Source organism: Capronia coronata (assembly GCF_000585585.1).
Source record: "Capronia coronata CBS 617.96 chromosome Unknown acBCG-supercont1.1, whole genome shotgun sequence".
Classification (NCBI taxonomy): domain Eukaryota; kingdom Fungi; phylum Ascomycota; class Eurotiomycetes; order Chaetothyriales; family Herpotrichiellaceae; genus Capronia; species Capronia coronata.
This window is the reverse complement of record NW_006912893.1, coordinates 991781-1007347: the sequence shown is the minus strand read 5'-3', so window position 1 is coordinate 1007347 and position 15567 is coordinate 991781. Positions and strand designations below refer to the sequence as shown.

Sequence of the window (15567 nt, the reverse complement as noted above, 5' to 3'; positions counted from 1 at the left end):
GTTGCGGCCAATGCGCGCGGTCGCGCATGGGCGCGTCCCCAATGAAGTAAACTCCACCTGCAGTGCAGTGTGCCAGGCCCAGCGACGTTCTTGCGCACCGGCGGAGCATTCTACAAACCGCGACACGCTTGAGTGCAAGAATGCTCGCCAGTATACCTCTATGACGGTGCTCTCCACCCACGTGCATAGTCATGTCCACCAATTACCTGCTCAAGCCATCAACCGCATGTTGAGGACTGCAGGCCATCAATACATCGCCTACTAGTACTACCCTGAACCGACTCTGTCTCTACATCCTTCAAGTTGGTGTGATCCTAATAGAATCGATACAGCTCTATACCGGATTCCATTTCTCTCGCTTGTCAGCTTTTCGAGCTTCTCGATCGTGTTCCAGCCTCCTCTTCCTACCGAACACCGTCCCCGCCAATATGACCCTCTGATTCTTTGCATCCTGCTTGCAGCATGGACAACCGAACAAGAAATCCTTACCTTGCTCTGAGACCCGTGGTCTTAGGCCTTGCCAATGTCTTTATTCTTGGAATCTCACAAATCCCCTTTGTCCAAGCCGCTCCGCTCCATACATTCCATCTGTTCTCCGCAGCCGAGGCACCGGAGGAAAAAGATCCTGGGTCTCCTTCACTATGGATATATCTGACTGTGGCAGCGGCATTGGTGCTGCTCGGAGGCGCTTTCGCTGGGTTGACAATAGCATTAATGGGACAAGTAAGTGTGCAACCGTGCGCAGGCAGTGTGTGTGACACTGACGTGGGAATAAGGATGAAATATATCTTCAGGTCATCCGGGATTCTGGCGAGGGCAAGGAGAGAAAACACGCCGCAACAGTACTGAGCCTGCTGCGAAAGGGAAAGCACTGGGTTCTAGTCACACTCTTGCTCAGCAATGTCATCACCAACGAAACCCTCCCCATCGTCTTAGACCGTTCGCTCGGCGGTGGGTGGCCAGCTGTTTTAGGGTCTACAATTCTCATTGGTATGTGTTGCCCTTTATATTTTCTCTGGCAACAAATTGCTGATTTACTTCAGTCATCTTCGGAGAGATCGCCCCTCAATCTGTTTGCGTGCGTTATGGTCTGCCAATTGGGTCTTGGATGGCGCCGTTCGTCCTCGTCCTCATGTACATCCTTGCCCCGGTTGCATGGCCGACCGCTAAATTACTCGACTATCTCTTGGGAGAAGACCATGGAACAGTATATAAGAAGGCGGGCTTGAAAACGCTGGTATCACTGCACAGAAGTCTTGGGGAAGCTGGGCAACAGCTCAACGCCGACGAAGTCACAATTATCAGCGCCGTTCTCGACCTCAAGGACAAGTCGGTAGGCAGCATCATGACTCCCATGGAGGATGTCTTCACTCTGTCCCTTGACGATGTCTTGGATGAGGCCACCATGGACAACATACTCTCGCAGGGCTATTCGAGAATACCTATACACCACCCTGACAACGACTCCAACTTTGTTGGCATGTTACTGGTCAAAATGCTGATCACATACGATCCAGAGGACGCTAAGCCAGTTCGCGATTTTGCTTTGGCTACCCTACCTGAGACTCGTCCAGAGACAAGCTGCCTCGATATTGTCAACTTCTTCCAAGAGGGCAAGTCTCACATGGTTCTGGTGTCAGAATCTCCAGGTGAGGACCATGGTGCTCTTGGAGTGGTAACATTGGAGGACGTCATTGAGGAACTGATTGGCGAAGAGATTGTTGACGAGTCGGATGTCTTTGTTGATGTACACAGAGCCATTCGGCGCGCGATGCCCGCCCCGACACGTCGAATTCCAAAGACTTTCGTTGTCTCCGAGCCTACTCCCCACAATGGCACCGCTTCAGAGCTTGTCGACATTGATGAGGCCGGAACGCTCACTCCAACAGATTTACAGAAAGCCAGGACTTCTGAGAATACCCAGCAGAAGATCAAAGTCATTCCTGGTCCACGACGGAGATCGAGCGCAGGAAATAGTGTCGCCACGGATTCTAAATCCAACAAAAGACCAAGTACCGATGAGATCAAGGAGCATTTCAAACATCTTGGCCCTTCCAATCTCGCGAGCAGACCACGGTCCACGCGGTATAACACGGTCAAAATAAAGCGAGCGACAGATACAACGCCCAAAGAAAATGGCGGCGATGGCCGAGCAGGCCCGATCCGGAGGATATCTGAGACCCCGTCCGATTACCAAAGTGGGATTGGCGAAGCCATTGTGACAACTGGTGGAAAAGCGGCCAGCGACGGGGTACAAGCCCTTCAGCAAGGCTATGGAGCTACCTCTCCTCCTGGTGACAGACGGCCACATAGTGCGACAAAAGGGGAGCAGATCCATTCACCAACTGCTGAACGCTCGACGCCAGACGACCATGACAAGGATGACGACCAGCGCCAGACTCGACCTCTACCAAGGGCCACGACCAGTGAGAGTACAATCGGGAGCCTGCCAAGTTCACGCACGCGTTCGAGAAGTCCGTTTTACCAGCCAAGGGGCCCTGCCAGAAGTGGTAGCATCACAGAAAACATAGTGGATACGAATGGATTTCGCAAAGTTGTGCTCCAGACAACCTCCAGCAGCGAGTCCAATGGGGAGGATGATAATAGTGGTGCGAATAAGGTTCGGACGCCACATGATGAGAACAAGCGGTTGTCAGCGGAGGTGATTCTACGAGGGGGAAGCAGTGACCAGGACCAAGAACAACAGAATGGAGGCAGCAAGAAGAAAAAGCGCCGACGACGCAAGAATGGCCAGGGCAAAGGGGAGCGCGAGCCTTTGCTTGGGGGACAATAGCCGTTCCTCGCGACCGTGCTTTGATGTTTGACTCGGACTATCTTCTTGAAAATCAGACTCGACTTTCTGCAACTATTACAGCCTCGCATTCACCGGCTTCACGGGCATCTGTCCAAGGGATATTGCAGCATTGGGACGCGTACCTTACGCATGAAAAGTTAGTGGATCTCGTCGTTGTCGACGGGATGGTGTGACACCGGTGGCTGCCTCGAGCACATGGTACAATAGAAAGGTGATATTGCTGGTGCTGTGAATATGTATCTCTTTGATCCCAACACAGCAAGACAATGGGCAGTGTCGAGGGTGCCTCCCCTTCATCTACCGCGTTCCTATTCACTGTTTCTCATTCTGCCGCACCCTGTTTTATTCAATCCTGCGTTGATCTAGCAACAACCCCGTCTGCGAAATCTCTGCTGCCTTCTTCCTCTTCCTCCTCTCTCTTCCTCTTCTCTTCCTCTCTACCTTCACCATCAACCTCGTTACCAAAACCACTCTCATCAGTCAGTGTGAACCTCTACAGTCTCGTGGACGCTTCAGATACCTCTCCTGCTCGAAACCAGAACTCTTCTCTCTCTCTCACTGTCTTCGAGCCACCTCAACCAAATCGCAGTCAATCGCAGTTCTTTCGAGATCTGTGCTGCCAACCTCACCTCTCTCATCCTCATCCTCATCCTCATCCTCGACATCCTCATTCTCTGGTGTCCGCCCTCACTAGATCGCAGTCAATCGCAGTCAATCGCAGAATCTTTCTGTGCTGCTACCCAGGTTACCCTCAACGAAGACTCCAGAATCCTCTTCATTCAAACATCTCTCATCCTCGACATCTTCATTCTCTGACGTCCGCCCTCACCGGTCGCAATCAATCGCAGTCAATCGCAGATTCTTCGGATCCGCGCTGCTACATCTCAAACTCTCCCTCAAAAACTCATCACTCACACAACTCTCACCTAAACGCAACGATGTTGCAGATAACCATCTCCTTCTTCCTCCAGCTTTACGCTGCCATTGTCTACATCATCAGCATGGACGAAAAGGATATCGAGGAATGGGTCAACTACCTCGAGAAGCCCATCGGCGATTTCATGTATTACGAACTTGACATCGACCGCAAGGACCAGTGGAAGGTGTGGGCAGCCATCTACTGGCCTCTTTCGGCTTACATCCTGTACCGCATGTTCAAATTGTTCCTCCGAGCCTCCGAGGACCCCGAGGCCTTCTTTTTGGACATGATGAGGTCGATGGCCGATGGCCTTTGGCGGTTTGCAAGCTTTGTTGGGGCCCTTGTCGAGGGTTTTTACGCACACACCATTGGGGTGGCCTATGGCCGCTGGTGCCAGCGTCCCTTCAAAGGCATTTGCAACAGCCTGCAAGAGGCAATGGCGGCGCTGCCAGCCCCCGAGCCAGGTTTTGTCCCCGGGGGGTTCCAGCAAGACGTCAACGAGCACGAGTTTCGTGTTCTGGCCGGTCTCCGGGCCATTGACGCACAGGCCAGGAAGGACACGGAGAATACAAACGCCCGGCTCGTCACAGAGCTGGGCAAATGTAGGGCATCGGTTGCCTTCCTCGAGAGCAAACTCGAGGAGGCCGAGAAGCGGGTCGAGGAGGCCAATAAGCGGGCGGTGGAGGCAGAAAAGAACCAGGTGATCAACATGATCGTGCCTGGCAGACAGAAGGCCCGGCCAGGGCGCCCTCCTTTCGAGAAGTGGCCATTTGGTCCTTCTCCCCCAGTGGCAGACGAGGTAGTCACCCCGTCTGTCCTTGGACGCCTCCGAAACCTTGAGCGCGAGCTCGAGGTCAAGGAGGCAGAGATCGTAGATCTCTTGGAGGGCCTGGCCAAGGCCAAAAAGACTGCCCCTGTGGTGGTCGCTGTCCCTGCGCCGGTGGTTGTCGATACCACCGAAGTCGGCGTGCAGACGGACGACCTTCCTCTTCCTGAAAAGGAAGTTGAAGTGGCGTCCCCTGTCTACGCCGACAAGGTGGTTCAGACCGACCTTCCTCTGATTGAGGAAGTGTCATCTGTCGTCGAAAAGACGACACAAACAGAACACGTCGACACCACCGATGCTGGTATCCAGGCAGACCTGGTCCCTGTCTCTCCTCCTGCTTGCCCCTCTCCTGCTTCTCCTGCCGCTGCCCCTGTCCTTCCCGCTGCCGTCCCCGCCGCCACTGTCCCCGCCACCAACTACGAGGAGTTGGTGGAGGAACTGCAGGCAGCCAAGGCTGCCATGGAGTCCCGCGAGGCGGAGGCCCGGTCGTTGAGGGCCGGGCTGGATGAACTCCATGCACAAATCCAGCTGAAGACTGGTGAGCTGGCCACTGCTCAGAATGCCATTGGTGCCGTCAGCCAGGAGCTGACCGAGAGCCAGGCTCGCTTCGGCAGCCTTGAACACGCCTACCACCAGACGGTGGGCACTCTCGGGGCCTGTGACCAGGCACGACAAGCGGCCGTCGCTCGGGTGAGCGAGCTCCAGACGGCCAACGACCAGGGCAATGCAGAGTTGGCCCGACAAGGGGAGGTGGTGGCCCGGCTCCAACAGAGCCTTGAAGCCGCCTCACAAGGCCACCTGCAGTTGGAAGGGCGCTTCCAGGCCGGCCGCCAGCAGTTCGAAGCTGGCAATCTTCGGTTCGAGGAACTGAAGAAGCAGTATGACGAGGAAGTCGCCGAAAAGGCGGCCCGATCCCAAGAACGGGAAAAACTCGTCGCTGCTGGCCGGAAGCTGGAGGCCGACAACCGGGCCCTGGCGTTGAAGGTGGAGGCCCTGGAATGGTCCGGCAGGAAGCTCGCAAAGGAGATGCGCGATGCGCAGGCGGCGTCCGTTTCCAAGGACGAGGAGATCCGCCGACTCCGAGAGCAAGGCCCGGGCCAGACTGGGGCCATGGAGGTGGATGTGGAGGAGGAGGAACCCGTAGAGGGGGGAAAGTCGTCGAGCAGGGCGCTGGTGCCAGCGGCCGCTCTCCCGCTCCCGCAGACTCCGGCCGGCAGCAGATTCTTGGGCTCGTTGACGCCGGCGTCGACAGTCTCAAGTGCCGGACGAGCGGGAGCAGCAGCCAGCACACCGAGGCTGGGAGAGTCGCCGCTGTTGTCACGACCCCGACCGTCACCTTCCAGCAGGGGCGTGATTGAGACATACCAGCACCTGATCGACGACTTGACGCGCAAGAACAAGGCGCTGGCGGAGGAGAAGGCGGCGGCAGCGGAGGAGGCGGAGGCGCTGCGTGAGGCCAAGGACGGCCTCGATGTGGAACTGGCTCTGCTGAAGGAGCTGCACGCAGAGGACGAGCTGGAGGCCCAGGCAGAAATGCGGGCTCAGCTCGACCAGCACCGTGTCGCCATTGGTGACATGGAGTGGCAGCTCCGGACGAAGGAGATCGACCTGACCGTCGCATCAAACAAGATGGAGGTCGCCAGGATCCAGTTCGAGGCCGAGAAGCGTGCCGTCGACGAGTTGAGGAGCCAGGTCGGCGGGTCAGACCCTCAGCGTCAGGATGGCGCTCGCAAGGGGAAGCGAGTGGCCAGCGAAAGCAACCTGGCGTTGAAAGAGGCCAAGAAGCCCATGACCGAGGAGAGCGGTCCGGCTGCCCAGCGCGTTGCGCAATGGGCCCTCGCTCCCGCTCCGACAGCGGCAGCTTCGCAGGCAGAGGCGCAGTCGCAGGCGCAGGTGGAGGAGGAGGAGGAGGAGGTCTCGGAGGAGGAGTAGGGCACTGCCCTATAGACGAGTGGTGGTGGTGGTGGGCTGGGACAGTGTGTGTTGTTCTTTTTCTTTCTTTCTTGCTTGCTTGCTTCTTCTTTCTTCCGGAGTTCGGCGTTGGAGTTTGTCACTTTCAACAGCAAAGAACTCAAGCATGCGGTGTGGGTTGCTTTTTTCTTCTTCGTCCAAATGCCATCAACACAAAAGAGTGGCTCGGGGACCAGTGCATCGATTGCATTGAATCGACATCCGAAATCGCAAAACCAAAACTTCATTTTCACCAAATTCACCTCTCAACGTTGCCAAATCGGCTGTGTGATTGCATCAGAAAGCATCCACTTGTCTCATCGTCAAAACTTCTCGTTCAACATCAGATTCAATGAGGCACCAAGTCCATTACCTGTTCAAATTTTCCTCAACATCGAAAAGGCACAGTGACCGAAGCATGAGATGGCCAGGAGAGCATCAACTTGTTTGCAACCACCGGTCTCGACTCTCAACTACAGTCAAGCAGAAAACGTGCAGAAACACTTTCGACGGAGCCTACTACAACCATGGGACAAGCACTTGTCATCATCAAACAAGAAGTCAAGCATTGCTGCAAACGGAGCGCCCTGGCGCGAAATACTCAGAGATCTCGGAAGCAGCGTATCTTCGACTGGCGAAGGAATTGGGCATCATGACCGAAGGTCCAAGGCGGTGGCATCGACGATTCCACAGACTCCGCCAGGACCACTCAAATCATCCTCCATGAAACAAATCAAACAAATCATTGAGAGAAAGAATGTGAGAACCAAGGAAAAGGGAATCCATTACTTCCAAAGCGAGCTCAGTCGACTATTGTTCAACGAGAACTATCTTACAAAGATACTGGCAATAATTGCCCAGCCCATTCAACTTTGGGTCGATACCTGCGGTGGTCTAGTCGCCTCTTCTGACCCTTTCCAAGTTGATTGCAGCGCTTACAAAGGCCAAATGGCTGAATGCCTGCGGAGTATTGCCTAGCTGCTCGCCACTGACTGAAATCTCCTCGCTCAACATGCCGACGTGGTTGCGGAAGTTGCTGACTGTCTCGAACATGGTCGTGGCCACGTCGAGGTATTGCTTCGAGTATTTGCCGGCCCGGACGAGTGCTTCGACGAGCCATAGCGTGCACATGACGAATGTTCCTTCTTTGCCACCGATTCCTGCCATTGAGAAGGAAAAAAGTCAGCAACAATTATGGGAGAACAAACGAGGACAATGGCGGAGAAAGACAAGCATTGGAGAAGCAGCGCAAAGAAATACGAAACGAAACGAAATCAAGTCGGAGACATCGGGAGGAAAATCCTCAGCATAAAAGGTCTGACACGACAATGCTCGGAAGAAAAGCAAGGACGGGGCTTCATTAAGCTTCAAACAAAACAAGAGATGTGCAGACATACCATCATCGGTTTTCTGATGGTCATAACGAAAGACAAATCCTGCGGACGTCAAGCCGCCTTTCTCAGGAGTCCGCAAGATGTTGTCCAGCGTGCCCACGAACTGCGGGTCATTGGGTGACATGAAGAATACCAGTGGAGCAATCAGCACGGCCGAATCGAGAGTGGTGTTTGCCTCGTAGCTCTGCACGAAACAATTCATGTCGTAATTGAAACCTTTCTCCATGACTTGCTCGTAGATGGTATCGCGGGTCTCCAGCCATTTGTGGCGATTTGGGCAAGGGAAGTTGCGTTTATCCGCCAGTCGCAATGCGCGGTCCACGGCCACCCAGAGGAGCATTTTGGAATAGGTGAAATGTTGTCTCTGGCCGCGCACTTCCCAGATGGACATGTCGGGCTGGTCCCAGACCCGGCACACGAAATCCGTCAGGTAGCGGATGTCCAGCCACTGCGCATACGAGATGGGCTTGCCGTGCTTGTTAAACAGGTAGATGGAATCCATGAGCTCGCCGTAGATGTCGAGCTGGACGTGGTCGGTGGCCGCGTTGCCGATGCGGACCGGAACACTGTCCTGATATCCCGAGAGGTGATCCAAAGTGACCTCCGGCAGGGACGTGTCGCCGTCGATGCTGAACATCAACGGCAGGTGGCGGATGGTGTCCGACGCCTCGGTAGTCTTGCGCCACTCAGCAATCCGCGCGAAGATGAAGTTGATATAAGCCTCTGCTTCGCTGGCAAAGCCCATCTTCAGGAACACGTAAACGGTGAAGCTCGAGTCGCGCACCCACGAATACCGATAGTCCCAGTTTCGAGGGCCGCCGATGGCCTCGGGGAGTGAGAATGTCGGCGCTGCCACGATGGCACCGGTCGGGTCGTAGGTCAACAGTTTCAGAACAAGCATGCTGCGCTCAACTTCTTGCTGGAAGCGACCCGAGTATTTACATGACCGAATCCACGACGTCCAGAATTTGTGCGTCTCCGTCTCGAGATTCACCATCAGGTCTTTGGTCAGATGCGGCGCCACGTGTTTGCTACACATGATCATGAAAATCTGCTGGCCTTCTTCGAGGTCAAATCGGGCGCGCAACTTGTCTTCAGCGCCGTCGGGCGAAGCGACGGGCTGGAACATCTTGGGAGGAGAACTGAGTGGCCGCTCGTGTGTGCAGTAAGTAGCAAAGAACTCGGGCATGTCCTGGCATTCCTTCGGATTGTCGGGAACCCATTTGAGAGACTGGTGGTATGTGCCGTCTTCGCTGTTAATCTCGGATCCGCGCATGGTGCCACTGTCCCTGGCATAGCCGGGTCGCGGACAGAGTTCGATGTCGAAAGACATTTTCCCTCGCACACATTCGAGCTTTCTGACCAACGTCGAGCCACTCCATGTCTCTCGAAGGAGCTTGTTGTACTTGGAGAGCGCGAAGAAGTCTGTCACGTCCACCACGCCGTCTTCGTCAATCCATTTCGTCTGCAGGATGTTGGAAGCTGCTCGATAGTTCTGCTTGCACACGGTACTGCTTTGAGGGCTGATGCTCCAGTGGCCGCCGCCTCCTCTGCTGGTGTCGAGGATTCGGCCGAAGATGGACGGAGAATCAAACTTGGGCCAGCACATGAAATCAATGCTGCCGTTCTTTCCCACCAGGGCACACGTGCGCATGTCACCGATGATGCCGTAGTCCTCGATTTGGATAGATACTGGTTGTTGAGCCATTTCGCCCATGCTGTGCTGAATGGAGGCAGATGGCGGAACAGCCGGGTACGATAACGGTATGGTACGCTTTGAATTCTATGTCCTGAGAATCCGAATTGAATGCACCTTCAAGAGTCGATTCGGATCTTCTATGAGGGAGCGGTAGTTACGGACAAAGAAGGCTTGAGGCTCGAGGTCTGGCGGAGCTTGTGGAACGAAAGCGCATTATGACCGTTTCATGGTTTCATAAACCTATCGCAGGGTCCAGACAGAGTGGGACGTGAACAGATGACTAAGGAGGATACGAGGGGCTACGTCGCCTTTTGGGTCTCTTTCCGTAGCCTGGCTTCACGAAATTGATATGAGGTGAGGGTGGAGGACGGGGGACTAGAGGTAGCATTCAATTTGATTGTTTGGGAAGATCAGATACAGGTTTTGTAGCAAGGGAGCTGTGAGAGATACGAGCAGGCAACTGATGCAATTGATGCAATGCAGTGAGTTGGGGTTTTGGTGGTGGTTATTGGTCCTTATCGTTATCGTTATCGTTATCACTATCTCACTCCGCTATAAGTGTTCTATCCACTTTTCTAGGGCGGCGGCAGCCTTGTCTGAAACGGGCCGAGAAGCCTGCAACCTTGAATTTGGGGATCTGATTGACAGCGGTGACGGCTTGGGAAAGTTAGGAGGCCCCTGTTTTGACAACATCAGCAGAGTTCAGCAGCATCTCCTCTTTTCCTTCTCACCGTCTTCTTTTGCTGTCACTAATTATTCTCTCAAGAAGTGGCTCGCCTTCTTTCTATTCTGCCACGGTGTTGATCTTTCCACTTGCTTGTTTACAAGTCACTGCGACGGCAACTGCCCCCAATGACCTGACTTTCCCACGATTCCGCCTTCCATGGACACGAACCCCTATAGCGATCGCGTCCGGAGACCTGCCACTGCTCCCCCGGGACGTACTGGAGAACAGGCTTCTGTTTACATCAATCCTCGTCGCAAATACAAACGCCGAGGTACGGGTTCTGTCCTAGAGACGAAAAGCGGCGGCTCAGAAGATGATTCAGGCTCTTCCATGTCGGGATCAGAAGAACACGAACTTGGCGACCTGGATTCGGACGCGGACGTCGACGTCGACGATGATGAAGAGACCGGTTTCAACAAGCATGACAGGCTCAAATATGCGAAGAAAAAGAGACGACGTCATGGTCTCGACTCCCGAATCGCAGGCACCGCAGGCATCTCAAAGGACGAAGCCAAAGAAGCCGACAAATTCGTCCTGCGCAATCTTCTCGTCAATGCTGTACTCATCGGCCTCTGGTATTTCTTCTCACTGTCGATATCCATTGTAAGTTGTGTATCTTGACCGGCCCTTCCGCACGCCTGGCTGACTACTTTCGCCAGTACAACAAAATGATGTTCTCGTCCGACCACCTCGATTTCCACTTTCCGCTATTCGCTACTTCACTACATATGCTGGTTCAATTTGGACTTGCATCCACTATACTTATGATATTCCCCTCCCTCCGACCGTCGCAACCACAGCCTCCTACACATCGAAACGAGTCACGTCCACCGAAGCCGTTGATTACCCCGATGTTTTATATAACCCGCTTAGTTCCTACTGGGACGACAACATCGCTTGATATTGGACTGGGCAATACCTCTCTACGCTACATCACCCTCACTTTCTACACCATGTGCAAATCCTCCGTCCTCATTTTCGTCCTCATATTCGCCTTTATCTTCCGCCTGGAGAAGCCATCTCTCAAACTGGTGTTCATTATTCTCACCATGGCCGTTGGTGTCCTCATGATGGCCGCCGGCGAGACAGCATTCAACGCCCTAGGCTTTGCTCTGGCAATGTCCGCATCGTTCTTCTCGGGCTTTCGCTGGGCTGTTACGCAGATTCTTCTTCTCCGGCATCCTGCAACCTCGAACCCATTCGCCACGCTTTTCTTCCTGGCCCCAATCATGTTCGTCAGCTTGTTTATCATTGCCTGCATATCCGAGACTCCTGCAGCAGTGGTTACAGGGGTTCAAGTGCTTGTCAGCACCTATGGAATTGTCAAATCACTTCTCCTACTGATTGTCCCGGGGTTTCTGGCCTTCTGTATGATTGCCAGCGAATTTACCCTGCTTCAACGGACAAGCGTTGTCACCCTCAGTATCTGTGGCATTTTCAAAGAAGTGGTGACCATCAGTGTCGCCGGGATTGTGTTCCACGACAAATTATCCCTGGTGAACATTATTGGCTTGATTATCACAATCATATGTATAGCCATCTACAATTACTTGAAGATCTTCAAGATGAGACAAGATGCTCTCGAGAAGCTGAGGAAGCGCGACGATAGATTATACGACGAGGAGGACGACGACCCTGTCGGAAACAGGACACCTCGAGCAGAAGAGGAGGAAGCAATAATTGCCGATAGGGTACCGCTGATGCAGGACCAAGAAGGCAGGCCGGCAGGTAGGAATGGTGCTGGGTCAGGAGCTAGGCCGACGTCTGGTTCCTCTTCGAAAGCTGGAGCTAATGGCTTTTTGGGGGCTCCTAAGTGAAGACATGATTAGGGAATGATGTTCTGCCTCAGTGTCTTAAGACAGAGAACAGTTGGCCACATGGCCAGAATATACTTGTTAGATTTAACAGTCAACAGATGTATATCATGACACAAGTACAGACAACGCGTGGTTGGAATACCACCTGAAATGCCAATATTATGTGCCGATGCATACTGTACCACTAATGATCGTAGAAAGACAGTACCATGCGTTTACAGCGGAAGGCTGGCCTAGACTATTTACGGCTTAGGGCAGCCTCGTGCTTCAGGAGCCACCGCGAGGCTGTGGTGAATAAGGGGTTGAAGGGGTCTTCCGACACTCACCAATCCATCACTATTACGTTGCGAGTCTAAAACCTGGTCAATATGTTGGAATTCACATACATACAAGACTTGATAAATGGGGATTGATATGAGATCTCGGAGCTCCTCAGTCCACTCGACCGAATTCTCCGACACAGAGAAGCAGGCTCCCAATCGAAGAGCTAAACTCAAGTTCCTTTGCAGCCAGCCAAGTCGTCAGACAATCTGTACATTATATTCCCTGAGGACTTGCTTCTATGGTCCAGCACAGATTTATCCCGGCCACGCGTTTGCACTCATATCGGTCCCTGAGAGGTCTCCTAGTGATCGTACTCCACGATCCGCTCTCGGGTTCTCAGTCAGTCAGTCATATCCACGACTCCATCCACATTCTCAGTCACGTTTCCATTCTCACGCACGTCCCTCCTCATGTCCGTGTTCGGACTCATGCCTTCACTCACAACCTCAACCTGGCGTTCTTCCTGGTCGACATCCCTCCTAGTCATCCACGCTTCAGTGCCCAGCGTGGCCCAACAATACCAATCCGAAACCAAATACAGATGATCGACCAGGACAGCAGCCCACCAGTATTTTCCGGTATAGGGGTATTCGAGGCTGAAAGTGAAAAGGCCGTGAATGTAGCTGCATATCTTCCACGTGAGGATGAAGAGCCTAGATATGGAAAAGAAAACAATGACATCGTCAGTATTGAAACCAGCCTTTGCTCATCTTGTGGATGGGGTCCGCGTAAAGAAAAGGCAGTGCTGGTATCTCTGTTCTGGAATACACAGTGACAGCTCCACTGCTTAGCAACACCACCCATCCATCAATGCGATCTGTAGCACTGTGTCTGAGCAAGTTTCTTTCTCGAAACCCCAAAAAGCAAATGAAAGAAAGGGTCGAGATCAAACTTACGCTAATCCAGGAAAAACATCAAATGTCGCGTACAGCGCGTAGAGACGAAGCGGCAACAGAACCGGAGTCAGCATTCCCTCGACCATCTTTCTCGTCATATATGGACACGTGCGCCACATGGCGCGAATCCCGGGCTCGAAGAACAGACACATAAGACGGTGGCGGAGGCCGCTGCGGTACCAGCGCTTCAATTGTCCAGCGAAGCGGGCATCGGGCATGATTGAGGTCCCGACTTCGGCTTCAGAAGTCAATTGCATGCCGAGTCTCCATTGGGTTCTTGTTGAGTGTTGTGGGTTACCGTGAACATTGTTTTCGACGTTGATGTGGTTGAGATTGTCGGTGTTGTTGATTTGCTGCGGCTTCCGCTGCAGCCAAGGATGACTCTGAGAGATGATATTGTTGTTATCGTCGTCCTTCATCTGATGCCGAAACAATACCCAGCGCGTAATGAAGCTATCGTCGCCACTGTTCTGTCTGTGGCCCATCCAGAAGTCATTGGTGAAAGCATGCTGGAATTCCGGATCCCTTAGGATCTCGCCGCGAAGAAGCATCGTGACTCCCGACACGCAGAAATTGATTCCTCCGTCGGCTGCATAGGCGCTTTTCATGCTTCCGTGACGTTTTCCGCGGAGACGAATGGCGGCCACTTCCCAGGGTGTGATGATGTTGCTGACCTTTCTTGATTCGGGGATGTATGATCTGCCAGGAAGACCAAGGTTAGTTTTACTGCAGCTAGGCAATAACAAGTTAAAGAGAGAATAATGGCAAGATGTGAAGGGAGAGAAATGACGAAGGAGACAGGAGGATAACGGGTGTGAGAAGGAAAAGCAATGCAAGCATGTATACCCAGTGAAACAGAGTTAGGTGAAGGGTATCAGCAATGAAAGAGAAACATACGCACGGAATAACTCACGTAATAGGGCATCCAACCAAACCAATATCATCCTCCTGAAACGGAGCCAACAAATGCCACAACAAGCGTTCATTCTGCCAAAATGCATCATCGTCCACCAGGGCCAAGATCTCCCCTCTGCTCGCGCTGATCCCTTGAACAAGTTGATCGCGCTTATTCGCGTGCCGAACGGTCAGAATCCTAATGTGCGTCTTCCCTCCTGCAGCCGCGGCAGCTTTCTGAACAGTAGCATTGTGAACGAGTGCTTGGACACGATACCTCTCAGTTTCCGTAGCGACGATGATGATCTCCAGAGGTTTATGATTCAGCAAGCCGCACAGACATCTGGTGAAGCTTGGATCGGTGTCGACTGTGGGGATTATGATGCTGACGTCGGAGATGTGGTACTTTCGCGTCTCGGGGTTGGGGAAAGCGAATGGACGGTATCGGGCTTGATTTCGCGAGGAAGCCCAACGTTCGAGAAGATCTCTGAGACTGTGCTCATCGTTGCTGTCAGAGATATCGAAATGGATAGTGTTACACGACACATTTCCTTGGGGTGATGAGCTGGGCTGAGAGTTGGCACTTACAGAAAGACTGCGAGAAGAACAGGACCGAGATAGGTTGCACAGCTCGTGCTTTCAACCATTGTCGATGCAGCTGTTGCCACCGGAGAGAAGAACGAGAGCTTTGGGACCAGGAGCTTGTGCTTTGTATCTGGAAACGAGGGACACTCGAGGTCCTGGTGGTAGCAGCGGCGGCGGCGGCGGCGGCAGGAGAGGTGCTGAGGGATTGATCTCCATCATTGTGAACCTGTTGTTCTGATCCTCTATAAATACTCATTTCCATCGTAGGCCGTTGTCGAGGGTACATCACTGAAGAGATATAGATATATATCACGCTGATGAGATCTCACTATGATGCATGAGCTGGTAAACGGCTCAGTCCAGTCAAGGTGTCAACGAACTGGTTTCCTCAAACGGAGAGAACTGTTGCGAACGGATGCCTCGAGGAATGAATGACATGACTGGTTTCTTCTCTGCGTCCTAGACCCATCATCAGATATCACCCATGCTGTCAGGCATTGGACGACACTTGTGCTGATGTTGAAGTACGGATGTAGCAACTGTGAGTCTGTGACCATGTCACCTTTTGGTGCAGCCTTGTTGTGACCAGCGCTGGTTGTGACATCCGATGACCGCGCGATGCTGCTACTCCCTGAGTGACTTTTGGTCCAAATCCATCCGTCTGTCATGCTGGACGACGAGTAAGCCTTGCAAACCTTCACCTGGAGTCTTTGAATAGAAT

At 53.2% G+C, this 15567-nt stretch overlaps 5 protein-coding genes across 5 annotated transcripts; 3 read left to right on the top strand and 2 right to left on the bottom strand.

The window, feature by feature from the left end:
* Positions 1 to 462: 462 nt before the first annotated feature.
* Positions 463 to 2794, top strand: A1O1_00371 (uncharacterized protein; the record flags this gene model as incomplete). Its single annotated transcript, XM_007721290.1, has 3 exons — positions 463 to 723; positions 777 to 990; positions 1044 to 2794. The coding sequence occupies 3 exons, from the start codon at positions 463 to 465 to the stop codon at positions 2792 to 2794; spliced, it is 2226 nt and encodes a 741-aa protein (XP_007719480.1).
* A 1022-nt stretch (positions 2795 to 3816) lies between these two features.
* On the top strand, positions 3817 to 6492 carry A1O1_00370 (uncharacterized protein; the record flags this gene model as incomplete). Its single annotated transcript, XM_007721289.1, has 1 exon — positions 3817 to 6492. One exon carries the CDS (start codon positions 3817 to 3819, stop codon positions 6490 to 6492), a length of 2676 nt encoding a protein of 891 aa, XP_007719479.1.
* A 912-nt stretch (positions 6493 to 7404) lies between these two features.
* Positions 7405 to 9621, bottom strand: A1O1_00369 (uncharacterized protein; the record flags this gene model as incomplete). Its single annotated transcript, XM_007721288.1, has 2 exons — positions 7405 to 7670; positions 7908 to 9621. 2 exons carry the CDS (start codon positions 9619 to 9621, stop codon positions 7405 to 7407), a joined length of 1980 nt encoding a protein of 659 aa, XP_007719478.1.
* An 865-nt stretch (positions 9622 to 10486) lies between these two features.
* On the top strand, positions 10487 to 12147 carry A1O1_00368 (uncharacterized protein; the record flags this gene model as incomplete). The annotated part of the gene is made up of 2 exons (XM_007721287.1): positions 10487 to 10933; positions 10990 to 12147. The coding sequence occupies 2 exons, from the start codon at positions 10487 to 10489 to the stop codon at positions 12145 to 12147; spliced, it is 1605 nt and encodes a 534-aa protein (XP_007719477.1).
* A 664-nt stretch (positions 12148 to 12811) lies between these two features.
* On the bottom strand, positions 12812 to 14908 carry A1O1_00367 (uncharacterized protein; the record flags this gene model as incomplete). Its single annotated transcript, XM_007721286.1, has 4 exons — positions 12812 to 13124; positions 13368 to 14045; positions 14281 to 14754; positions 14850 to 14908. 4 exons carry the CDS (start codon positions 14906 to 14908, stop codon positions 12812 to 12814), a joined length of 1524 nt encoding a protein of 507 aa, XP_007719476.1.
* Between the last annotated feature and the right edge of the window lie 659 nt (positions 14909 to 15567).